This window comes from Convolutriloba macropyga, chromosome 8 (genome assembly GCF_964194025.1).
Source record: "Convolutriloba macropyga chromosome 8, txConMacr16.3, whole genome shotgun sequence".
NCBI classification, from domain to species: Eukaryota; Metazoa; Xenacoelomorpha; order Acoela; family Convolutidae; genus Convolutriloba; species Convolutriloba macropyga.
Genome location: NC_134475.1, coordinates 48,783,794 through 48,811,621, shown reverse-complemented (window position 1 = coordinate 48,811,621; position 27,828 = coordinate 48,783,794). Strand labels below are relative to the sequence as shown.

Below are 27,828 nucleotides of genomic sequence, written 5' to 3'. Positions count from 1 at the left end.
TGCCATTTGACATGAAAAGAGGATTAAAAGATTTTTCATGATAAAATGCCATTGGGATGACAAAGGACCAAATGTGTTACAAAAATCCAAGATGTAACCATAATGTCATAATACATATTTTTACCCCATCTAATTCTTGTCGGAATTCGATGTTGGAATCTGATTTTAGTTGCCGCAGTGATAGTTTCATACTAAATAACACGGGTTACTGCGAGGCACGGCCATGGCCCGTGAAGCATGGCCAAATGAACCAGTCTTACGGTTCAAGCTTTATAAATATACTTTATTACAGCATATTATGCTAAATAACCTCTGATAGTTTTGAACAATTGGAGGAAATAATGGGTGTGTTTTGGCATATTGGGTTTTCAGCATAGGATATTTTGTTCTGACAGTGAGAAGGGGTTTTATGATATGTGAAAGAAGACTGAATATTACACTGAAGCGACTGCATTTAATTTTTTGTCTTAACATGTAAGCTGATGGCTCAGCAAATGCTGGATGACAGAACAAAATGCGCAATGCCAGAATCCCCAATGACAAAATTCCCAATCTAACAAAATGCATATGCTGTTTTTACCCATTAAATGAATTTACCAGAATTACTATTGAGATAATTTAGAGTGTACTAAAGTATACTTTCCAAGTTTTTAAGTTTATGCTTAGCTCATTTGGCCATGCCTCGCGGGTCTTGTCCATATCTGAGCGGCCCGTGAGACTTGATATGAAGCTATCGCAGCCAAACATTGGATTACATTATCAGCTTATCAAAAAACATGATGCTAATACTGATTGCTAATTTCTAATCGTATGTAACCAAGTGCATTATTAATAGCCGCGTCCTCAATTCCAGGCAGCTATTATAGCGCTCCTAATTTTTTTTACGACTCGAAGAGGAGTATTGGAGAAGTCCTTCTTTTTAATCAATTTTATTGGAGTGATTTTTGAAGCGGGAACTGAAACGCGTGAAAAATTTTGGAGGGATTTTGGTGCTGAACAAAAGTGAAGAGCGGAGCGAAAAGAGAGTGGCTTTGTTCATATCGCTGTTCTTGAGAGAGCGAGAAATTGATGTGTGAAAAAATTTTTTCTACGCGAGCGAATTTTTTATGTTCACGCGCGGCTTTTAAAAGCAGTTTCTTTGCAACTTTTGATGGTTATGAGGTTTGGGTATGACATTGTATTAGTTTTAGGCTTGTTTTTAATTCATCTAACAGATTTTTGTTTCGTCGTACCCTGACTTTTTGGAATTGACTTTTTCAATGACTTACCTCACTCAAAAAATGACTTCTGAATTCACCTATGGAACAATTTTATGAACAATTACTTGTTAAAGGTCAATAGTGTGCATCTAAGTAGTGCCAAACATCTATGCCCTAATTCTTGATTATTAATTGCTCTCAAACGAAGTTTGTAGCAATTATATTAGTCCTGTCGGTCTTTTTTTATGCGATTTTTCGCTTGACCGATTTTTCGTCTGACGCTTTTGACTTTTCGTCCTCAAAAACGGGATAAACAGGTAACGCCCAGCGGGCATTAAGTGCTCTTAGAGCTTTTCAGCTCTGTTTCAGCTCAAACTGTTTTGGAGACATAATACTTATGTTGTGAAGGGCGGTTATTAGAGGTTGACGACACCCCCACTGTTGATCCCCCTATTGCCCCCCCACGGCGCTGTTGCCCCCACCCCACTGTTGCGCGCCCCCTCACCATCAGACCCCCACTGTACACCCTCCCCCCCCCCCCCCCCACCTCCCGTGGCTACTGACGAACAACCGAACGCAATTTTATACTAATTTTCACAAATTTTTTCACGTTTTTTGAAAATTTTTGTCATTTTTGTGTTTTTTCAGCCCTAGGTGTCAAGAAACCTCCTCAAGGGTTTTATAATACGTTACTGCATAGTTTCTAGTGGTAGTGGAATGGTTTCAGCATTTTAACATCACGAATTTTAGCCTTTTTCGACAAAACGAGCAAATTTTTCCAATTTTTTTGACATTTATATTTTATTATCCACTTCTCTCCGGACGCAAGGTCCAGAAAACGTGTTTGATAATAAGTTACTGAAACAATTTTATATGCCTTGGAATAGCTTTCAGTTTTTTAATATGACAAATTTTTCAATTTTTTTGAAAAAACTTCCAATTTTTTCAGGTTTTTGTTGGTTTTTGGGTTTCTCCAGCCCCAAGACTCAAGAAACGTCCTCTAGGCTTCAAAAATGTTTACTGTATAATTTCATAATTTCTAAATGTAATGAACTGTTTTTCCAGGTTTCAACACCACGAATTTCGGCATTTTTTTTTGCAAAACTTGCAAATTTTTGAATTTATTGTCAGTTTATTATCGCTGTTTTTAGTTTATTTGTCATTATTGTCATTTATTCGCGTTTTTCAGCCTAACAGAAAATCTTCGTTAGGTTTTGATAGTGAGTTACAACTTTTATCGCATATTTTAGCAGTTTTTTTTGCAACTTCTTATTTTTTTTCGAGTTTTTTGAAATTTTTTTGTCATTTTCTTGGTTTCTCCAACCTCAACAGCCACATAGCCAAATAACCTCCTCTAAAGTTGGAGCTTAGGTTACTGCATAGCTTTTAGATTTAATGGAAGGGTTTTCAAGCTTTTAAGATCAGCATTTTTTAAAATTATTCGCATTTTTTTCAAGTTTTTTGAATTTTGACTTTTTTTTATCATTTTTTCTGGCACCAGGGTCCTAGGGACATCCTCCAAGGCTTCATGAAAAGCTGTCGCGTAGTTTCTAGGTTCATGGAATTCTTATCAATATTTTAATGACTCCAGCTTTAGCACTTTTTTGATAAATTTTAATTTTTTAAATTTTCGAAAAATTATTATCATGTTCCAAGTTTATGGATGTTTTTGAGCCAGTAAAACTATCCAAAGCTTGAAATAGTGATACTGGATAGTCTCTTGAGACAATGAATTGGTTTTGAAGATTTTAATGTGTTGAATTTTAGCAAGATTTTGTTAAAATTAGCAATTGTTTTCAAAATTTTTGAGTGTTTTTGTCCTTTTCTCAGTTTAACTATCATTACTGGCCAACGAAGTTTTTCAAGTCTTGCAGATGGGTTACTTGACATAACTCAGGAGAGAAAAAATAGTTTTGAACTTTTTCACTGCAAAATCTGGAAGCTTTTCGTTTAAATTTTGCAATATTTGCAAATTTTTTAAATATCAGTTTTCTATTTGATTTGTTTACTAACAAAGCTAGAAAACTAAAAGTTGAGAGTCGAATCAAGCTAGCGCTAGCTTCAATAAAACTTGGTTAGCTACTGACAAAGCCAACCGCTCGCCGGTCGTTTGAGAGCAATTCTCCCGATGTTAGTCGTTTATGTTCAGAGTCTTGAGTTTTTGATTTCGAATATTAATTCTGGGATCTTCTCCGTTTGTGCCCCCAGTACCTTATGCGCCCCCCAGTTACAGAGCACGTGCCATTACGTAGTAAGTTATTATGTAAAAATATTGCACGTTCATCTGAGGGGTGCAAATAACATGCGCCCACTAAGTTGAGGGGGCACAAACGGAAAAGATCCTAATTTTGAAAAGCCCTATCAGGGCTTTCTCCTTATAGAGCTTATGTGTCTCATAAAAATGACAGTCCGAAGCTAAACCAAAAAGGCTAGTGGTCTATTAAAGGACTGGTGGTCGATCTGTCTATTGAATCTCTTTAGTTGTTTCAACTCATGGAAGGCCCCAAGCTTCTATCGCGGCTTTTTTCCGGTATTATCTAAAACTTTTTGAATAAAATGTCTATTTCTTGAATTTCTTTTAGGCTGTCGGAAGAGCACACACAAATAGCAGAACAGTCGAGACAGATGGAGGATCTCAGACATGAGCTCATTAGACTATCATCCTCAACCAATCAGGTACTTCTAATGCATTGAAAGTATACTCAATAAAATGAACACCTATATATATTGCGAAAAAAAAAAATTGAAACAATTTATATATAATACAAAACCAAATTTAACGACACCATAAATTTGAATTTGAATGTACGATGAAAATTGTTTTCCCAACTTCATCAAGTAAAGAGAAATTATTGAACTTGGAAAGTAGCTACTCGCTATTTAAAGTTGATCGGCAACTGTTCTCGTTATTTGTTCTGGAAAGAATATTGTTGAACTCTTGTTATTGTTGTTGATGTTTTTGTTATGTTTGATGTTTAGACGTTTGACCGTGAGAGGGTTGAGCATAGCGAGAGATTGATGAAGAGTGAGGATGAACAGAAGAGGAAGATGCACTCACTCGAGATGGAGGTCAAGAACGAACTCATTCAACGCATATCAGATTTCGAAAAGGTACTTAGACAACCATTCGCAGCCACAATCAAGAGTTATGAAGAAAATTAATTGGGAGTGGATAAGGAAATGAACAAAAGGGATAACTTTTAAAGATTTTGAAACGCAAAAATTCTACTTAAATTTGCTGTGAAAGCGCTGAATGCGTTGAATTTTATTATCAACGCTTAAACCTTCAGATGACCCTCAGAAAATTGAACAATTACTTGTCAAATAGCTGTGTTAGCAGACCAATCTTTTGTAACTATTTTCCGTGGAACAAGGATTAATAAACAAAACCTAACAAAGAGGCTCGTTAATGTGCGTTCGCACATGATGTTCCGATCGCGCTCATCTACATTTTTGACGTAATTTACAACCAGACAATCAGATAAAACCCTATCTTCACAAATTTACTTTTTCTTAATTATAAAGCAGATGTGACCTTTCTTTAATGAGAATAGGTAACAAGTCTACAAAAAGAAGAAATAGGAAATAGAAGAAATAATGAGGAAACCAATACGACCTGTCTTTGGTTAGACTCAGGCATAGAAACGGACTAAAGGTGCAGAATAACAAAAAATGCAAACAATTTGCGCAAAAACACAAATTATTTAATTTGAAAATATTAGAAATTAAAATCATTAGCTATAATCTGAATAATTTTTTTTACTACAATTGTTATGTATACTTATACAGATGAAATTGTACTCAAAGGTTAAATATGTTCACCTGGGCCTCATTTGAAAATCGTTGGATTAAATTATTACGCGAATTTGCTAAACGAAGACAAAAAGAAACTCAAATTCTGACCACTCACAAAATATTTATCAAAATGCATATTGTCCAATTGAAAAAGCAACAGATACGACATATTATCAATAAACACGTTAAAAAATTAATTACAAGGAAGCGAATGGTACCCCTCAATGATGAGAACAAGTTACAAGTTGACAAAAACAAAAAACGAACTGAAAAGTTAAAAAAGACTGAATTAAAATATCAGAAACTGTAATATCTTCAACAAGACTCTAACTGCATTGAATAATTGGCTCAATCCTCAATTAAAAGCATATGAGAACTGTCAGCTTTCAGAAAAAAATTTTACGCCTACTTAAAACTAAAAAACGGGCAAAAACACAAAATTAAAAAAATGGAGAAAAAGGGTCGAGGAAATTAAAAAACAAACTATTCAGTATTTTTTTGTTTTCAATTTATGTTTTAACCTCAATGGGATTTTTTTGCAAGAAATCGACATACAGAAAACAGCTAATTTTAAAAAATACAATAAAACAACGACACTTTTGAGCAAACCCGTGGTATCAAGCCAAAAAGTTCAATAGTTTTCAACGGAATTCAAAAAATACGGCTTTTAAGTCTGACATTCATAAGTCATCAACAAGTCATCACAATAAGTCATATGACTATGAAAACGCAACAAGAACAGCCAAAAAGAAACAATTCATTAAAAAAGTGCGAGAAATGTCAAAGCCATTAAAAACCAATTTTTCTCTGAAATTTTTATCTGTGATCAATTGAATTCATCCTCTAAGCCGGTAGGAACCGTCATTTCTAGGATAACATGGTAAGATTTCAGTAAGTAACCAGAAATATGAGACAATATCCCGAAATTAGAAAAAATGAAAACTTGGTGCATCGAGGATGTGAAACATTTTAGTTGCAGGAGAAAAAAATGGGTCCTGTTATTACTGAAACTGACTTACAAGATCGGTTAATGTTCAAAAAAGAATTTCGAAATTTTTTTTTAAGTCTTAACAGTCATTAAAATCAATAGCTTTCAACGGAAGTCAATAAATAGGTTATGGCTCAAATGGAAAACAGGGATGTTTCTCGTTCATATGTTATCAATAGGAAATCACAATAAGTCCTATGACTATGAAAACGCAACAAATAGAGGTAAAAACACAAAATTAATTTAAAAAAATTGCGAGAAGGAAGTTTCGAAGCCATTTCAGCCATAAACCCGTCTTTAAAAACTATATCTATGATCCATTGAACGTCTTCTCTAAGCCAATGGGAACTGTCGATATTAAGAGAACGTGATAAGATTTGGAAAGGAACCAAAATTACGAAAATATATCCGAAAATTTAAAAAAAATTGAAAAATTGTGGCATTGAAGTCATGAAACCAATATTTAGCAGATAATACCGCTAACCAGATTAATTTTGGGTTGAATTACAAAACACGGAGGTCATGTCATTACCCAGACTAACATACGACTCACAAGAATTTTGATCGATTGGTAATCAAAAATAAATTTTCCAAAAGAAATTTTTCGAAAAGCTTTTTTCAAAGACTATACCGACATTAAATTCATTAGCTTTCATTAGAAGTCAGTAAGTACGCCAAATTATGATTTGGTGGTACAAGAAGGATGTTTTTTGTTATAAGTCATCAAACAAAACTTCATAATAAGTCTTATGGCAATGAAAACAACAACAAATAAAAGGCAGGATACAAAAGAATCAGTAGAAAATTGCCTGAAGAAAGCGTTGAAGTCATTTAAACCACGTTTTTATTGAAAAACTTAATCTATGAGCCATTGAACTTCTCCTCTAAACCAAATGGAACTATTAATTGTAGGATAATAAAATAAGATATCAAAAGGAACCAAAATTACGAAAAAATTTCCAAAAAAAGAAAACTTTTGACATCGAAGTCATGGAACCAATAGTTAGGAGATAATACCACTAACCAGATTAATTTTGGTTGCAGTATAAATGATGGGGTTGCTGTCATTAACGAGAGTAACTTACAATTCACAAAAAAATTTGTGGCCGGTTAATGTTCAAAAAAATGCCAAAGGACTCCCAAATCTTATTAAAAACTCAGGAAGAAGATCAAAATTTCCTTGAAAAATACGAAAACTCAAAGTCGAAGCCAAAAAATCTGAGTGATTCCTCGAAAGCAAATTTTTTGATTAGTATTCAGTGGCCATCATTTGACTGTAAACTAGATATGTCCTTAACAGAACCATGATATGAAGTGACAAGTCTTTAAGTGACTGAAATTCTCAAAAAAATGAAAAGTTTTTTTTAAAAAGCTCTCAAATTAAATTCGATTATTTTATAAATAATAAAAGTCCTTATGAGACAAAAACTGGCGATTTTATTGCCTTTCGTCCATTAGTAGGAGAAAACTGTTGAATTTTGTAGCGTAAAAGATAATTTTGAATTAACCTTTTAATAGGAAAAATCTTAATTTGAACAGAAATTCCGTTAAAAGTGAACAAAAGCATGGTAAATATCACGCGTTTACACTAAACATTAAACCTCGATAACTCCTCAAAAGAATGAAATTCAAAAATATCTTTTTAATTTCCAATTCTACGCTGGACGAGCTTTTTAATGATACCACTCATATTTCTTTACGATGAATATATGGATCGGCCAAAATTGTCTGAACAAAAAGAAAAAACCATTTGAGCTTAGATTTTCTCCCCCAAGTTTGGGGTCGGAACAATTATTAAGCAAAACTTCTCATTAAGCAAAATTTTCTCATGATACGTAATTGCTAATGTACAATTTGTTGTTTTATCCCGCCATTATTAAGCTGAGGGAGTTTTACGCAATTAGATACCAGTAAGGTTTTCTTTCATCAAATTGACACGATGTTGAATAGCAAGACAGAAAAGTGACAAATTGGAGTGTACATACTCGCTAAAAACAGCTTTTTGCCAAGTTACGTCGTTTTCCTTGCAAAATTCTATGAAAATTAAATCACTCTCGCTGAGACCACTACCCCACGTATTTTTTACAAGCTTAAAAAATCAGATTACTGAGGCCATGATTTTTTGCAATTAAACTTTCAATTATGGACGGTGAAGTACGAAAAAAAATTATAAATTCAACGCTAAAATCAGCCAAAATGTAGGCACAAAAATTATGTAAGAGCAAAGGTAAATAAACTAAAAAAAGAACTTTTGTTTTCAATGCACTAACCGTTTGATATTAATTGTCTTGTTTCGTTTTCCTCGCTGTAATCTTTAGTCCATAATTTCAGATAGTTTGTACAAAATTACGAGTGAAATTTAGAAATATCTTTAGACTAACAGCATTTTTTATAATTCACTATTATCGTTGATAGATTGGTTTGCTCGATTAGTTTTAATTAGGTTTTTGCAGAATCAACCTCCTTTATATTTAATAGCCGCGAAGGGATATCGGCTATTATTGGAGATTTTGTGTTTTTACAATTCAAAAAATTTGAATTGTATTGAGGCGCTGTCTTTTTTTAAGATCTGTTCACACATTTTAATGATCTTTTAAGTCAAATTGGAGTAGTGATTTTAGTCGCCCCGAAACAGGAATGGAGCGAAAAAGCGAGTGGTTTTGCAGCGTAAAATTTTTAAAGTAGAATGAGAAAACTTGAAAATTAAAAGTAGAAGAGAAAGAATGAGATTTTTACAGTTTTTTCAATTTTTTGTGATCGTATTTTTTTCCAATGGTTTGAGTGACAAAACGGTGTTTGAACAAAAGTTCGCTTTCTCGCTAGTGGTTTTTTTCACATGCGGCAATTTTACTTTGATTTTTACTGTTTTTTTCCAATTTCATGGGTCTGATTTTTTTCTAAATGGTTTTCCCAATCCGTTCTTAGTTCATTCTATGCTTAGTGTTTTGGTTGAACCAATTTTCTCTTTCTCGCCTGTGGTGTTTCTTCACATGCGGCATTTGACACTGATTTTCAGTTTTTTTAAAATTTTTTTATCTGATTTTTTTTTTGGAAATGGTTTTCCCAATTTACTCATTGTCCGTTCTAGGTCTAGTATGTGTTTAGTCAATAAAAATTTTTTGAATTGTGCGTCAGAAATTGTCCTGTCTTGGTTTTTTAATTCGTCGTCTTGATCGATGATTCTTGCGACCATTGACTTTTTCATTTTTAGTGACTTCTACTGCTTGGCGGTTAAAGTCTGTGTGCGTGGCGTCATTTGTTCTGGTTTTAGGTAAAATGCGTGACTTACCTCACTTCTGAACTCTTTAATGAATTTTAAACTTTATGAACATTTTTTAGTTAAAGATTAATAGTGTGCATCTAAGTAATGCCAAACGTATATGCCCTAATTTTTGAGTATTAGAGTCTTGAGTTTTTGATTTCGAATATTAATTCTGAAAAAACCGTATTAGGGTTTTTGCTTTATAGAGCGTATGTGTCTCATAAAAAAGACATTCGAAATCTAACCCAAGTAAAGTGGTCTATTAAAGGACTGGTGGTCAACCTGTCTATCTTATTTCCTTAGATGTTTCATTTCCATCAAAGGCCACAAACCTTTATCGCGGCTATTTTCCGACACTCTGCAGGCTATGCTTTTAATCTTTTTGATTGCAGCAATGGCTTCTTACTCTTTGTCATTAAGGTTGAAATTTCTTGAACATAGAACTTAAATAGGACAAAAAATGATTTTCACTAAAAATAATGCCGCCGACATGTGATTGTCAGGCCGTTTTTGATGAATTCCTTGCAATCACTCCTCTAAATTTTCGTAAATTCTTACTGTCGAACCTATTAAACGAAAAGTAAAATTTAAACGATAGAGCAAGTGGCAAAAATCAGCGAAAAGAAGTAGCGAACAAAAACCAGCAAAAACAATCAGCGAAAATCAGTAGAAATAGCGAAAGTCAGCAGAAGACTTTGATTAGTTTAATACCAATGAGTAAATAGTCAAGGGACAAAGGTCGCTTTCAGGCTTCAAATTTTGATGAAACCCTGGTCATTCAGCAACTCATATCTTTTAAAATTTTGCAAGATTCTTACCGATTGTTCAGATCTTACAGGATCTTATAAGAAAAAGCGTATCATGATTGCGATGACGAATTATTGCAAGATCTGATAAGATTAATGCATCAACTAACAAGATTCTGTCAGAGTCTTTTAAGCTATGCATTGCTGTGTGACTAGGGAAGGCTGGGCATATGATTTATACACAGAACATTACAACACCATTACAAACCAGAAGTGAGAGAGAATAAAACAAGTTTCAAAATTGCAATAAGTGCTGTTCGTTTTTAGCTGTACCAGACGGAGAAAGAGCACAGATATGCGGCAGAGAAAGTGTTGAGAGACGAAGCACAGACTGCTCTAAATGAGATGCAGAAGAAGATAGATACAGAAATTGCCGAGATCAAAAAGAAAGCAAAGGTTACCAAACAAACTCCGGAATCGTTCAAGCTGGTAGACCTTGACCATTCTTGTTTGTTTGACCGTTCGAACCTTCATTAGGTTCTTTTTCTCTCCGCTATTACCGAGATTCTTTCTGTTTGAAAGACTTAAGAGATGAAAAGTTGAAAAAATGAAATCAATTATAAAAGTTTGTTGTCTACCGTGAAATGCCTATTTAAATCACTTTGCGCCACAAAACTTTGTTACGCTGTTTTATGTCTGTTTCTGTCTCTTTGCAGAAAGTTTTTTTTTAATAATCTCGTAGGTTAATCTCAAATGAACTCAGCCATCAAAGTTTTCCCATTTTTTCTACAAGACGTGTGTGTTAATGTGGTCAGCAGAAAATATTGGCTTTCAGATTGTAACAAAATTCTTGCGCGACTGCTATCAGTACGGTTGATACTACAGTATAGGAATGCTTTTACGTTCATAAAATTATTCAATCAGAAATTTTCAAATAAAATTTCAGTCAGAAGACACAAGGACTGAACATATCTTTTTCCCGCTTTGCTGACTTTTCGAGTTGATTGTTTTCCTATTTGATTCAGAGTTTTTTAAACAAAATTTTAAAGCATTTTAACGCCACAATATTTATTTTCTTTGTTAATCTATGCGCAGTTTATCGAGTTTGACCGGGTTAGCTATAGATCACACAATACGGGATCCCTTTATATATGCTGGTAAATCTCATATGAAACAAATCCAAGGCAAGGACATATGCTTAAGACAAGTTTTGTACAGTAAGTCTCAACTTTTTATTGGATTTTAAGTCTCAAAGGTTAAATTCAAAATAGAGAATACAAACAAAGGCCATTGTTGTTTACAAAGGCAATTTAAGGAGAGCTGTTTGTTAGAAACTTTGATCGCAAAGACAACTTGTTACAGAAAAAGTTGTTTTAAGAATATGCTGCAATTATTTTACATATAAAAGAGAAAATCGAAAACCGTTTTCTGCAGTGGTTGGGATTTTTTTGATTCTGTCATTGGCAGAGAATTCGAAAAATTAACTCTGCTACCTCAGAAAAAAGTTGTTGTTTTTTTTCTTTAAACAATTTAAAAGCTGGAACCCTTGAGCTCGAATCATAACCGCGTACTTTGCTTATAGTAGTACCCCTGAGATGCGAATATCAATTAAAGAACATTGAAATTGGGCAGTCTTAGTGGCACCTTCTGTATTTAGTTTTTTTAAGTTTTCGGTTATTTTTCTGAATAATCTAGAAGTAAGGTTGTCCTCATGCGTTAAATAGAAAAGTAAAGGTCCAAATGATTTCACCTTGTTTGTGTAAGCGCGCCTTATTTTGATTGCTGCCTGTTGAAGTATTTGCAATTAGCGTTTTTATAAATGAGTTTTTTTATTGGATCAATCAGCCGTTCAGAACTCTCAACACTATAAATTATCTAACCTCAATTACCGACTAACAATTGAAATTTTTGTGTCAAAACTGCTGAGATGGTTAGGTGTTATAAGTTTTCAATTTTTTTAAATTAATAAATTTGGCGTCCTTTCCAGATATTTTGCGGCAAATTATAGGCTGCTATCGATATAGTTAGATGGCCTGAACTGTTTGTTGCAGCAATATCAGAATTCACGGTAGGTTTTAAACTTGCAATTTTTGTCCAGCTGGTCATTTTTTTTGTTTTTCTTCTGCGCATTTTTTAAAAGCAGCGACAAAGTGAAATCCCCAAACCACATGTGGAAAAGTTTTCTTGATTTTTTTATTTTAAACTTGCGATAGAAAGTTTAGAATGTACGTCTTTAAGTTTGTGGCAAGCTGTGATCTAGAGTTTACAAACTTCACAAATTTTAGTATTGGCAAAAACTCAGTCAGCCATGTCTCCCTTTTGAAAGTACCTTTATGTTCTCTTGTTGAGAAAAAATCAATCAAAGATTATGAATGAGATGGGTAGGAACATTTTTGTTCCGACCCCTCTTGAGGGGGGGGGGAACTATATACTCAACTGGGTTTTTTTTGTTCAGTCAATTTTGGCCGATCGATATATTCATCGTAGAGAGTTGAGACTGGTATCATTAGAAAGCTTGTCCAGCGTAGAATATGGAATTAAAAAGATTTTGTTGATTTTCCGTTTTGACAGGGAGATATCGAGGTTTAAACTTTCGAGAAAATAGAGTGAATTCCGTTGATTTCATTCACCTTTTTTCGGAATTTTTGAATAAAATTTCGCCAATTTTGATAAAATTTAATAAAATTTTTCATGAAATTGTTGTTAATGTTACGTTTAAAAACAAAATACATTGTCGGCTATTTTCATTGAATTTTTTTGTCACAAATTCCGGCTAAAAATTTCACAAATTTCAGACTTTTTCATCAAAAACAACAGGAAATAAGTTTCTTTAGTCCACTTTGATTAAATTTGCAGGAAGTGCACACCCAAACACCACCAACACAATCTTGGTAGAATGAAAAGAAGGCTAATTTCACTTAAATTTCCGTTGAGAGTGCTCTGTAAATAAAGCTTTGCCGTTTTCTGCTAACTTTATTCGTTGATTATCAAAAACGCAGGATTTACTTTTGATTTTTTAACAAACAAAATATCTATGTCAATGACATTCCAAAAATTAAATATTCCTAATGGCCATTCAACATTAGCAGGACTAGTTCTGTACCAATCTTGGACTGTTGCAATCCAAAAATCATTCGGATTGTCATCAGTCGGTTTTTTATTTAAAAAAATTTGATCTTTTTTATTAATTAAGTAACAGAACATCTCAAATCAAAGCTCACTAGTGATAGGTCCTATTGGCTTCCTAACTTGCTCGAAATTAGTTTATCTATTTGATTGCTTGAAAGCTTATGGTCGTTTTGACTTTTAAAATATTTGATTATTAAATAAAAAATGGCTTGAAATTTGCCTCCATTTTTCACTTACATTGGTCAACTTGTAGCTTAGTGTCAGCAATCAAAGAGAGCTCCTTCTTTCTGCTGAATTCAAATATAGTCTTTATTGCAGTTTTACGCCTTGAGTTATGGTGTTCTGGCTTTGATACTACTAGATTTCACAAATTTTTTTAAAATTTTTATGTATTTGCCCATTTTTCATGTTTTCTAATTTTGTCAAATTATCACCTTATCGTCAGTTCATATTTAACATTTTTTGAGTTCAAAATAACGCAAAATTGATAATATTTAGATCTTTAAAGATATAGATTGTGGTTCTTTAACACCGAAAATACTTCCTCGAAGAATTTAATTGAATTTTTAAATTTTGTCTTCCACTGTCGTTTTTACTTTCTTTTTAGTCGTATTTTATTTCCTGTTCAATGACCCAGTTTGATTAGCTTTTCCTCAAAAATTAAATGAGCCGATGTACTGATATTAGAAGATAGATAATGGCTTTCATGACTTTGAAAACAATTGTTTTCCAAAATGAAAAAAAAAACATTTCAACTTCGCAATTTTGTTCCTTTTATTGTCTGTTTGTTACCTGGTCTCGTTAACTAAAATTTAATGATGACATTATTTTTGTCAAGGGAAGGCGTCAAAAGCGATTGGTGTCACAAAATCTAATGTTTTTAAAGAATTCGTTATAAATTTACTGGCTTCGACACGGGTTTTTTGCAAAAAAAAATAATTTAATTTTTGATTTTTGTCATATTTGACGTTCTTTTTGTAGACATAGGACATGTTCTGGATAATTGCAGTTCTAGGGGGCTTCCTTTGAAAGAATAAATGAACCTATTCTTTTTTTTCATTTTGTAATTAATGGCTTTCATGTCTTTGTAAATAAATTTTTTTCGATAAAAACAAGTTTTACATAATCTTGCTCCTCTTCTTTTTGGTCTAATTGTTACCCAGTTTCCTTGATGAGAGGTCAGGTAATACCTTTCAGGGGAAGGTCTCGAAAGGGATTGGTGTCACAAAAACTAATGTTTTAAGAGAAATCGTTATGACTTTACTGGCTTCCACACGGGTTTTTTCACAAAAAAAGTAAATGAATTTTTGAATTTTGTCATATTTGACGTTCTTTTTGTAGACGTAAAACATATTCTGGATAATTGCAGGTCTCAAGGGCTTCCCTTGGAAGCATGAACAAACCTCTTCAACTTTTTCATTTTGTAATTAATGGCTTTCATGTCTTTGGAAAAAAAAATTTTTCGAAAAAAAAACAAGTATTACATAATTTTGCATTTTTTTTTCTTTTTTGTCTAATTTTTGCTTATTTTTATTATTGAGCGGCCCCATAATACATTATCGTTGTTCGACAAAGGTGCAATCAAACATATTTTGGGGGCCAAAGTATGGCATTACGGCTTCCAGAGCATTTTCTGGCAAGTTTTAATCGATTTTTAGTTTGTTGTCTATTTGTTGTTCTTTTTGTAACTGCAAAAAAATATTGAATACCAAGAATTTTTAATTGCCTTCTATAGAAGCATTGGTAATTGTAAACCTGTGGGATATTTTAGTTGAGTCCTAATGGTTTTCATTACTTTGAAATTAATTGTTTTTATTAAAAAAAATTCAGCGAATTTTCTAACTTTAAAGTTTCTGTTCTTTTTCGTCTAATTGTAACCAAGCTTTATTATGAACTGCTGAATAACCATTTTTTTCTGGTGAATTACAAGTTATTTTGTTTTTTTTTCAGTTTTATCTGACGCTATTTTGACTTTGTTATTAAGTTTTGTTTTTTAAAACGGACATAAATTTTTTTATGTAATTATTGTTTGTTGTTGTTGTTTGATTTTGCCGTTCGTTTTCGCTCGCTTTCTTACTATCGGCATATCTCATTAATCTAATGCATAATTTTTTAAAATATTTGATTCTTAAATAAAAAATGGCTTATTGAAATTTGCCTCCATTTTTCACTTACATTGGTCAACTTTTAGCTTAGTGTCAGCAATCAAAGAGAGCTCCTTCTTTCTGCTGAATTCAAATATAGTCTTTGTTGCGGTTTTACGCCTTGAGTTATGGTGTTCTGGCTTTGATACTACTAGATTTCACAATTTTTTTTAATTTTTGTTTTTGCCCATTTTTCATGTTTTCTAATTTTGTCAAATTATCACGTTATCGTCAGTTCATATTTAACATTTTTTGAGTTCAAAATAACGCACAATTGATAATATTTAGATCTTTAAGGATATAGATTGTGGTTCTTTAACACTTCGAAAATACTTCCTGGAAGAATTTAAATGAATTTTTTAATTTTGTCTTCAACTGTCGTTTTTACTTTGTCTTTTTAGTCGTATTTAATTTCCTGTACAATGACCCATTTTGATTGGCTTTTCCTCAACAATTTAATGAGCCGATGTACTGATTTTAGAAGATAGATAATGGCTTTCATGACTTTGAAAACAATTGTTTTCCAAAATGAAAAAAAAAAACATTTCAACTTCGCAATTTTGTTCCTTTTATTGTCTGTTTGTTACCTGGTCTCGTTAACTAAAATTTAATGATGACATTATTTTTGTCAAGGGAAGGCGTCAAAAGCGATTGGTGTCACAAAATCTAATGTTTTTAAAGAATTCGTTATGAATTTACTGGCTTCGATACGGGTTTTTTGCAAAAAAAGTAAATTAATTTTTGATTTTTGTCATATTTGACGTTCTTTTTGTAGACATAGGACAAGTTCTGGATAATTGCAGTTCTAGGGGGCTTCCTTTGAAAGAATAAATGAACCTATTCATTTTTTTCATTTTGTAATTAATGGCTTTCATGTCTTTGTAATTAAATTTTTTTCGATAAAAACAAGTTTTACATAATCTTGCTCCTCTTCTTTTTGCTCTATTTGTTACCCAGTTTCATTGATGAGAGTTCACGTAATACCTTTTAGGGGAAGGTCACAAAAGGGATTGGTTTCACAAAAACTAATGTTTTAAGAGAATTCGTTATGACTTTACTGGCTTCCACACGGGTTTTTCACAAAAAAAGTAAATGAATTTTTGAATTTTGTCATATTTGACGTTCTTTTTGTAGACGTAAGACATATTCTGGATAATTGCAGGTCTCAAGGGCTTCCCTTGGAAGCATGGACAAACCTCTTCAATTTTTTCATATTGTAATTAATGGCTTTCATGTCTTTGGAAAAAAAACTTTTCGAAAAAAAACAAATATTACATAATTTTGCATTTTTTGTTTTTTGTCTAATTTTTGCTTATTTTCATTATTGAGCGGCCCCATAATACATTATCGTTGTTCGACGAAGGTGCAATCAAACATATTTTGGGGGCCAAAGTATGGCATTACGGCTTCCAGAGCATTTTCTGGCAAGTTTTAATTGATTTTTTTTGTTTGTTGTCTATTTGTTGTTCTTTTTTGTAACTGCAAAAAAATATTGAATACCAAGAGTTTTCAATTCCCTTCTCTAGAAGCATTGGTAATTGTAAACATCTGGGATTTTTTATTTGATTCCTAATGGTTTTCTTTACTTTGAAATTATTTGTTTTTATTAAAAAAAAATTCAGCGAATTTTCTAACTTTAAAGTTTCTGTTCTTTTTTGTCTAATTGTAACCAAGCTTTATTATGAACTGGTGAATAACCATTTTTTTTCTGGTGAATTACAAGTTATTTTGTTTTTTTTTTTCAGTTTTATCTGACGCTATTTTGACTTTTATATTAAGTTTTGTTTTTTAAAACGGACATAAATTTTTTGATGTAATTATTGTTTGTTGTTGTTGTCTGATTTTGCCGTTCGTTTTCGCTCGCTTTCTTACTATCGGCATATCTCATTAATCTAATGCTTCATTTTTTACTCCACTGAGTTATTTGCTTTGGAGGCTATCTTTTCGTTCATAAACCAGTTTTTTTTTTGAAAAATACTTGAATTTGTTGTGTTTTTCTATCTGTTCCTCAATTTTTAGACAATTATGCCAAAATTGTGGATGAGCGGGGTCGGAACCTTATGTGCGATCGCACATTACCGAGCCGCCTTGTTTGGATAAAAATTATTTTGGAGTTATTTTCATTCTTTGCCAAAGCCTCAATCAACTAATTTGCAACAACAGAAATCCCAACACTGAGGTGCAAAAAATGGCAATAATTATTTATGATAAAAAAGAAAGCAAGTTTTACAGGGATCAACAGCCCTAACTTCTTTTTCATGACAGGATAGTCTAACAGGGCAGAATGCAACAAGAAATGTTCTCTGCAACGCTTTGCTAAAATTAGATATTCAGGTTTTCAAAGAAATTGATTGTAAATCCGATAAAAATTTAATTACAGCAATTTAAAAATTAGTATAAATATAAAATCTTGCATTGAAGCTGTTATGTTCATTTTATGCTAAACTACTATTCAGTTTCTGTTTTCCTTCATCTTATGTAAGCTCCCAATAGAATTGAACATAATATGTTCGAATTGGAATCATTTTTCATTTTTGAACACACAATCCAAGTTTCACTCCACCAGTAGCATCAATATATTCCTCAAATTTGTCCAAAGTGATGAAATCCAGCAGACCTTTGGACTTACAATGGATATCTCGAATACAGACTTTGAAAGACCTGCGGTAACTGCTGGATACACTCATTGGGTGTTGAAGGAACACAGAAACCACATAGCTGGGCGAATCTTGGGTTTTCATGGTTGGTTTGTCGCACGGGTCTGTCTCGCTCGGGTTCGTCATGTCATTTTGACCGCGAATCGAAACTGAAACATTTTTGCCTTCTGAAATTCCAAATCCGTTCAGGTATAACGAAAGCTCGATCACAAGAACGCTCCCATCCGGAAATGTCAAAGTGAAGAAATTTGTTTTCAGCACTTTAATGTGATCGAAAAGCGTAAGTTTCGCAAATTCTTGTAATTTTTTCACGTAGTTCACGTATATCACCGCCATATTATTCGATGTTTTGACATTTGGAAGTCGCAGCATCGATGCGATTTCACCATTTTGAGCCAAACGTGAAAGATGGTTGTCCAAATTGCTCTTTTCGTCGACATTTTCTGTAGGCGAATTTTCCACAGTTTGATTGCTTTGAATAGTTTTCCGGACTTTTGGGTGGTCACTTGAGGAATTAATCAACAATCTGTTCCTTGTCCGCCTTTTGCGGTTCAGTCGGTGAGGAGTTTTGCTCTTTTTCACGATTCTGGATCGTTTGAGATACTCCCCTCGTTTCTGTTTCTCGTATGTATTGCCTTTAAGATTGACACAGGACACTTTAGTACCTGTTTTAATTGCACGAGATATAACTGGTGCTTTGCACTTGGTCATAGTTTTCTGACAATTGATCAAAAATTTATAGTTGTACAAAATTAATTCATCTATCTATCTAATGGTACTTTCTAACTATGTAAAGAGAACAAGAAAAAATGAAAACTCGTTAGTGAAAAAGAGTTGTTTGTGCTTTATGAGGATGTCGACAGAATTTGAACAAATATACTTGTGCAAAAACGTTTAGAAAAATAGTCATATAATTATATAATAATGTTGTAACTCTGTCGACAGAATACACCGCAACAATTAAATTTTTAAAAGTGAACTGAAGAACACTTGAGCCATACTCGCATGATGCTTGAGAATACAACAAGCCATCAAACAAATGATGAAAAAGAAAAAATCTAAAAACAGCTAGATTCATTAACTGAACAAAAAAGAAGTTAAACTTGTCAACAAAATGTCGACGGAACAAAAACGGAAGAACAGTTCTTAAAAAGGCTCCTGTTTAACAATAATCAAGCAAAAATAGCGGCTGTGGGCTGATGCAAGACATTTTAAAAAAACTTTAAAACGAATAATCTCAAAGTGCAGGTAATTTACAACAAATAGTGGTGGTTTTTTTTGTACTATTAAGACCAAAACAGCTCAAGGTTCAAAAATTAAAACAGTGTCAAACGACAGATCATAGATTGATTTAACTTCTTCCAAAAATTTATATCCTATAGTTGTGATTAAGTTTTTTTTATAAAAATAAAGTCAGCATATGAGCATCAAAAATGCAACACTCAAACTGCAACAAAAGATTCTAATTTTGAAATAAAAAGTATCAAATAAGAGCCATAATGAAACACGTGGGCTACGTTATGTGCGTCCGCACTTAATTTTCCGACCCCGCTCAACCACTTTTTTGACTTAATTGTCCAAAACATGAGGAAGAGATAGAAATTGTGTTAAAAAGTACCCGGTTTTGAAAACAATTGGTTTATACACTTAAAAAACAATTCTAAGCTCCATCCAGTATACAAATGAAAAAACAACTCATTAGAGAAACCCTGATAACTTTCATTAAGAGAGTAAGAGACAAAACAAACAACAAAATAAAAAACAACCAGCATTACTTTCGACTAAATTTCAACGTCTATCCATTTATTTAAAAACTTAATGAAAATTCGAAAGAGCATCAGACCAAAAGTAAACTAAACCAAATGACCTGAATTTTAACAGAAAAGATTTGTGAACTGTTTTTATTGAGCATAATTAAAAAGTAGACAGAAGACAACAATGCAATGTCAGAAAATACGCCTACACTTTTTCAATATAACTAAATTCAAAGCCCTGCAAAAAATTAGCTATAAACTCAATCAATGCTCAGTGCTCGAACCCACGACATCCACGCCAAGTCCACGCAAGGTCTTGGATTATCCAAGAACCACACAAAAGTTTCCAAGATATTGGCAGGAAGTTGAGTGGTTTTCCAAGATTTACTAATTTTTTTGAATCCTCTAATTGGACTCTTACAGAACCGAAAGTTAGAAGAATATACGTAGTTTTTGTCTGAGGAATGTCAAAACATAGAAAAAAAGTTCTATTGGACCCACAACATCGTTTCCAAGATCTTGACAGGGTCTTGAAAAATCTTGGCGTGGTTTCTCAAGTTCTAATTGCTTACATAACACAACTACAAAAATACCAATTGCAGGCAAAAGTAAACAAACCAATTCATTTTTGCGAGGAAACGTTGTATTCGAATTCGCGAAAGACTGAAATTGGCACAACTTCAAAAAAAACTTTACATTTTTTTAAAACAAAAGTTTAAAACCATAAGGCATAACAACCGTGAGAATCTAAAATTCTAAAGAGTTTTCCCTCTTACTGCTTAGAAAGCCAATTCTACATCTCATTAGTGAGTCAAAAGACAACTCACTAACACTTAAAATAGGCACAACTCAAAATTTGGCAATTTTTTTATATGAAACCGGGGTTGAGGCCAAATAAACGTATGATTTTTGCCGGAATTTTATGTATGTTCTTTGACCTGCTTTTTGCCTGTATATTGGATTTGTCAAAAATGAGGTTTGATTTGAAGCCATTCTGGTCTGTAACTAAAGTAAAAAAAACTAAAGTGGTTGAAGTGTATCAAAAAATATATAGAGCGCCCAAATTAAATCCGAATAGAAAAACAGAACTAGACCAAAGCTGATCTTTTTCCTGCTGCTTTTCGATTAAAACAAATAATTTGCAAAGCTTTACCAATGTAGTTAATTTGACAGAAAAGTCATTTTATTAAAATATAACTGTGAATTTTGGAAACCTATCGAGTTATATTACCAAGAAACTCTACGCATCAATTGAAGCTATTAATTATTTTTTTCAATAGCTCATTAAATAGGCAGTTATAAATCTTATTATTCAGAGTCAATCATAAGACCACAGAAAGAACATCAAAGGCTTGAAAATTTGAAGATTTCGTTAAAATATTACGAAAACAATTTGTCCGAGCCATAAAAAACATAAGCTTAACTCAGAAAAAACAGTAAATTTTTGTTTAGATCTTGTTGGATTTTAAGAAAGCCTCATATTAATTGCAACTTTAAATGAAAAAAAACTTTCTCTTAAATGAGATAAAACAATTGTAAAAAATTATAGAAAAGGCAGACCCAAAATCCAATCCAAATCTTTTTTCATCGCAAAATTCAACCAAGAGACCAAAAATTGCCATGCTATCGCTGCTGGGATTTTAAAAACACACTTTTTCTGAATGTTTTTGTAATAGTTTTTTGGCAAACGAAAATACGATAATTTTTTTATATAAAAAACTATGCAATTTTTAGTGAGTATCGTTTTTATTTACTGAAAAACTGGAATAGAGTTGTTTCCAGAAATGTTACTCGAGTGCCGGAGGTACAATTTGCTCATATCTGTGTAATTGAGGATTGTGCCAGCAGTTCTTAGGCTTAATTTTTAAAAATGTAGCCAAGAAATTTGTCAAAATTGGCGGTTCAAACATCACTAACTCTCATCTATTCTTGAACGTGAAACTGATGAGATTATTGATGAGAATTTTGTCATTTTTCCATCAATAATTCACCACAACTTAAGCACAATTTACGAGAAACTTGAACAAAAGAACGGAAATTAGTCTAACGGAATTATTTAAACCTCGGTAACTCCTCGGAAAAGGCGAAATTCAAAAAAATCTTTTTAATTTGAAATTCTTCGCTTGACAAGCTTTCTATTGATATAACTCACAATCCTGTACGATAAATATAATGATCGGCGAATATTGACTGAAGAAAAAAACCCAGCTGAGTATATAGTTCCTCCCCCAATAAAGTGGGCCGGAACAACTATACGTTAAATTTGTCAGCATGGAGGTTTGCGAGATATATTGCAAGACAACTGTAACTGCATATCATCGCATCTTGAAATAAAATATAAGGTTTATAAAAGATAGCAGTGCTGTAGAGAGCTTCATACAAGATAATTCATATGATTGTATTGACTCTCTTTGAGTTGTTTTAAAAAGAAATGTTTGAATTAAAAAAAACTTGCTTATGCGACACAAGACAATGCAAACGTACGTTCTCAACTGAATTGAGGCATTTTAATTGGTTTAAAATATCATAATCAACAATATTTAAGCATCACAAAGGAACAAAAAGTGTGAGAAGTTGAACAAAAAATCCAATCAAATAATAACTGTTTGATAAAAAAAAATACTTATTTCATTAGGACAAAATTGGACATAATTGGATGCTGTTGCCAATAGAATTTTTTAGTCGTGAAACCATCATCATGAAACAATCCTTTAATTTGCATCATTGATGTTTCAAAGTAATCCCAAGGTAAATTATATATTTTTTGTATTCTGGATAAATTTATATTTGCATTTCTCTAGATTAATTTGACGTTGCTACTATTATATTCTCGTTTAAGAACATTTGCATCTGTTCAAGTTTTTGCATCTGTTCATTTTTTGGCTGATTATGTTTAATATTTGGTTAAAGGGTATGTTTTGACTTTTTTGAAGTTGTGAAATGAAAAAAATTGACAAATATCATATGCAAACTTATTAATTTTGATAAAAGGGGGTCCAATCACTGCCAAATTTTGTAAATTCTAATCATATCTTTACGGTTATTATAATTGACCATGGAAGAATCTGACTGATTCTCATTTCTTGAAAGATCTTTAGAATAACGCACGGATTGTATCATATACGTTGTTTTTACCAATTTTGGCATGCATGCTGTGTTGTTGTCAGTCTTCCAAAAAATGCGGTAATTTTACAAATGCATAAGTGATTTCAGGCTCTACTTCTTTTCGCCCCGATTCATTTAACCCCGCATTTTAATAGTCCTTATTTTACAAAAGATTAAAATCGGGGCGAAATGATAGAGGGGTTAAATGATCGGGGGTTAGTTAAATAGGGGTGAAAAGCGGGACTTCGTGATTTGATGGTTATCATAAAATGATTGCGCAAAAATGGAGTTTATATTAACGAGTAGAGAGAAGAACTAATGAGTACTTCAAATGGTCCATTATTGGTTGATCAGATCTGATGTAAGGTGTACGATATTTTTAATTTCACTCTCACGGAGTTCAAAGCAATTACTGTCGTTGAGTCTACATTTTTGCTTGACAGTTTCGGTTCCAGAACACTATTTCGCTTGCTTTCACAAACAGCCAAAATTTGAGCAAAGAAAATACTCCATATATTTAAAGAAAGACCTATCTTGTGAGATTGCAATAAAAACAGTCTTTTTCAACTTTGCGGCAAGATCTGTGTAATGTTATGGTATTATTCTGTATAATCTTGCAGGAATCTGTGGAAAAATACAAGTGAATTACAGAAAATAGGGCAAAAAAATTACAACGAAAGTCATTTTTTCTTTTAGGCGGACAAGGTTAAATATAGTAGTGGTTATGCCGAACTGAACAAAAGTGCCGAATTGATAGATAGAAAGCACTCGGAGTCATATGACAAACTGACACGACTTCTCAAGGCTGAGATCACCACTAGAGAGAGTCAGGATCAGGCAGTGTCCACTAAGGCTGATGAGTTGAACCACAAACTGGGTGTTGCAATCAAGACAATGCAGACTACAATCAGCTCACTTGAGATGAAGTATAAAGAACTGAAGGATGACGTAAGTTTGGAACAAGTCCTTTTCACCCAAAAACATAAAATTAATCGTATTTCAACACTATGTCTGAACAGTTTAATGCCTAATAATAATTGCGTAGTTTTGGGTCATATTTGACAACGTCCTACTTTGGTGGACACAACTTTTGGGAAAACAGTTGACAAGATTTTTGGGTGTAAAGTGAGCTAGAGACCCCCCCCCCCCGAAGTAGATAACAGAGAAGCAGATGCTTATTTTTGATGTAAAGTAATCAAACTGTGCAATTTAACAGAATCCGAGACAATCAACTCCCAAGGTTTGTGTCATTTGTTGTACTTCAATGTCCAAATTATGTTCTCTTGGTTCATCACAGCGGCTCAAAAATTATGTGTTTACGTGTGGTCACTATTTATGTTATCCTAAGTTATCCTATTTAAGCATTTTTTTATCTGCTGCAGAATTATTACTGTGCGCTGAGGATAACCTCCATAGATAATTTTTTTGCAAAAACTGCTAGATTCAGCAGTATAATGTTAATTTGACTTTTATTGAACCAAGCGTTTAACCGGAATGCTTAGTCCGGAATTCTGAGTCAAGTTAGTTATGGTATTAACTATTCAAATGAAATTGTGCGTGAAAAGTTTGTAAAAAGAAATGGTCAATATTGCAATGGTCAGTGTGATTTTAACAGTACAAGCATGACATGGAGGAACTGAGAACAGAGTCGCAGATGACAATCACGAGGTCTCTCGGAGATCTGGAGACGAGAGTGGACACTCTGACCTCTCGGATGCGAGAGATGCAAAAGAACACTGACACCAAACTGGAACAGGTAATTTTTATGATTATAGACTGAACTATAACTTGGCTAATATAGATTGTAAGCTGTGGACTCTACGGCGTCAGAAGCTCTGATTTCTGATATTAAAGTTAACTTGTGGAATTTTGATTGTGGCGATGACGCCAAACAGTGAAAAAACCTCTTCTTGGACGGAAAAGTGCACTCCCCGACTCATGCGCCTCAACTCCATAACGTTTCAGTTAAGCTAAAGCTAGTTTTCCTAAACTGCAGCTAGCTCCAGAAGAAGCAAACCTGCGCGACAGTCGTTTGAGTGCAATTCATCCGACGTTATTCGGTTATGTTTATTGCTTCAAAATTGTCCATTAATTTCCAATTGAATTCAGTTTGAGACTTTGTTGACCATTCCCTTGCCTGCCGCTCTCTTTCTTTAAAGAAATTGCCGAAAATCTTTGACTTATGCTAAGAAGCATTATCGTGTTATAAAATTAGGTCTTAAAAATGCAACATTCCTTTGTCATTTTTCTTATTATTCAGAAAGAAAACAGTATGGGCTATAAAACGCCTATGCAGCGCTGGATTCAGCTCTGGTTTATACTATTATGATATGTCTCCTTCTAAGTAACTGCTCTTCTATTTATGTCCAGTTGAATAGACATTTGGCCTTTTACGGTTGGTTTTTCCGGGTTGGTTCATTTTTGGAAGCCTTTAGGATAAAATACTCCAGAATAAAATTAAAAAACGCCGTTAAGGGAGTTTGCGAATCTCGTTGGTGCCATGGCACAATTTTTCTCTGCTTTCGAAGCGATTTCTGTCGAAAATTCACTCTAAAGTTTGACCGATTTTCTAACCGTCCACGAAGTTTCTTTTACTGTCTATAATAATGGCATATGACAGAAATTTGACAAGGAGTGAAATATTGGTCGAGAGTTTTGAGTTAATTAGGTAGAGGCAAGTGTGAATGAGAAGAGTGCAAAAATGACTCAGCAGCTGTCTCAGTGGCATGAACAGATGTCAGTCAGGGTCACTGAATTACAGGAAGCATACGGAAGACTCAAGCCCCAGGTCAGCAATTAACCCAATTTATTACACACATGTGCAATTCTGTTCATATCTGTAGCCGAAATTTGATAGCAATGTAGTAATAAAAGGCAAACAATACCCCAAAAATTGGTAACAAAGTTAACCGAATTTCAATGACCTTGTGACTGAACTTCAGATTCAGATATTTTTGCTTATATAGTTGCTGTTGTCAGTTTTCAGATGATTACAATAAGTGACGTCATTATTAATGAGCATAGGTGGCTCAGTTCTCAATTGCACAATTTTCCATATAAAGGTGTCATGGGTTATTTCAGGTGACCGAATTGCAGTCTCAGTTGGGCAATTACCGACTGGAGACTAACTCAAGGATTGAGAAGGAGCAAGAAACACGGTAAATAAAACCATTTATAAGAATTGGCAATCCTAAATTTTTATTTGAATTTTCTTTTCCTTAAAAATATTGGTATAAAATTTTATGATAGAAGCGTTTAAAGAAACCAACTGAAGTAAAAAAATCAACACGAATATAAGAAAAAACGCACAAAAAAATCTGAAAGTTTGTCGGGAATTGTGTTTTTTTCCGTGTCTTGACAGGGTCATTACATTATAGTCGAGAGATTATTTGAATTCGATTTTCAGTTTTGCGATTTTAAGCTGAGAAGAAATCTATTTTGGCCCAACCTTCTTATAAATTGAGAGTAATTTTCCTTTAAACCACCGACTACGGAAGTTGAATTTTGTTTTAAAGCCTCTAAAAATACCAAAACATTATGCGCAAAATTGTCTCATTAAGATATTTGCTTTCCAAACAGTTGGCAGTGAAAAAAGAAACAAATATAAAATTTATCACTTTATAATAGTTTGATTTGAAGATATCGAAACTGAGGTTATAGTTTTTTATTATTAGTTACAACGCTACTTCCATTAGTCTTTTTATGTAAAGTGGCGTGTTGTATAATTTCATTCCAGAGAAAAACAAATGAATTTTTTTACCTTCCAATTAAAAGTTTCCTTAATGTTTTGTTTTCAATATAGTATACTGATGCATTTCAATTACGAGCTGCAGATACTTATTGTTCTTCCTAGATACGATAAACAATCAGGAAAACCTACAAGACAGAGAAACATCACTTGAATCAGTTTTTAATTTGTTTTGCAAAAACTTAGTCAAGGAAAAAATTGCGGGAATATTTTATGTTGTGTTTAAACTACGGGTGTTGACATGATCATTTTTTTCTCTAACGAGTTTTTAAAATCTCTGTCTGTTTAATCTTCTTAAATCGAAAGTTTTGTGTCTTCTCTGGATCGAAAAAAAACTTGCAGATCGACTTTTTCAAAACTTGAACAATCGATTTAAAGCGTCATTTCCCCTATGGCAACCAAAATTTGAAAGTATCTATTCAAGGATCCATTTTGTGTTTCAGGAGTGTTTCAATAGTACATATTCAAGCTAATAAAACGGTTGAGACCCGAATTAAAAGAAAACGTAAAAGAGAACAATCTTTGTTCAAGATATCAGTACGGTTTTTCAACGATAAACTATTTGTCCGATAACAGACAACGTTCTGTTATATTGTTATCATCAGATGTATAAAAAAAGGCGGCAAAAAGCTAGACAAACCATGTTAGCTATATGCAAGTTAATAGGGGTCCGGTTCATGAATGACGTAATTTTGCCCTCCTTTGGATTAATAGTAAGCCATTCATTGCATTTTATCATTTAAAAAAAATTCTTTTTTGTCTAAAATTGACTGGTTCGGCTCAAATCGGTTCTCAAACAGTTCGTTGCTGAAGTTACTTGTATCAGAATAATGACTTTCCTTCTTAAGGTTTGACATAATTGAGGCTCGAACCATTGATCCTTAGATTGCTTAATGTGTTATACTATCTGCGCTATTTGTGCTTGTTTTGATCCTTAAACAATTTAGATATTTCTTACCTACTTTTCTCGCTTAGATTTGTGTTCACAACTACCCCTTTTGTATCGCACCGGAAAAGATATCTAGTGGCCAAAATTGACTAAACAAAAAATAGCAAGGGTAGTTTAAAGGTCATAACCCCCAATTAAGTTTTTGGGTCTAAAAACAGAAGCTGCATAGCTTTATAACTTAAATAATCCGCGTTCTTCTGATACCACTGAAAACAGTGTGTGACAATATATCCTTGAAAAACACTTGATAATCTAAACAAAAGCGTTCTTTATATGGTTTTTTCCCTACACTGAAATGTTGTGGAATCAATTGTATTACTACTCCGCCAGGATGAGTAAGTTCATCAATTAT

The 27,828-nt window shown here is 33.1% G+C and overlaps 1 protein-coding gene across 3 annotated transcripts in view; it reads left to right on the top strand.

Moving 5' to 3' along the window:
- LOC142344782 (uncharacterized) overlaps positions 1–27,828 on the top strand; it is a 140,926-nt gene that overhangs the window by 68,102 nt on the left and 44,996 nt on the right. For 2 of the 3 annotated variants that reach the window (XM_075396721.1, XM_075396718.1), the window contains exons 7-14: positions 3,782–3,875; positions 4,179–4,310; positions 10,318–10,446; positions 23,476–23,727; positions 23,996–24,019; positions 24,395–24,535; positions 25,448–25,567; positions 25,861–25,937. In XM_075396721.1, coding sequence (XP_075252836.1) covers positions 3,782–3,875; positions 4,179–4,310; positions 10,318–10,446; positions 23,476–23,727; positions 23,996–24,019; positions 24,395–24,535; positions 25,448–25,567; positions 25,861–25,937 — 969 coding nt within the window. The remainder of the gene's footprint in view (positions 1–3,781; positions 3,876–4,178; positions 4,311–10,317; positions 10,447–23,475; positions 23,728–23,995; positions 24,020–24,394; positions 24,536–25,447; positions 25,568–25,860; positions 25,938–27,828) is intronic. The other variant, XM_075396720.1, reaches the window with a different exon arrangement.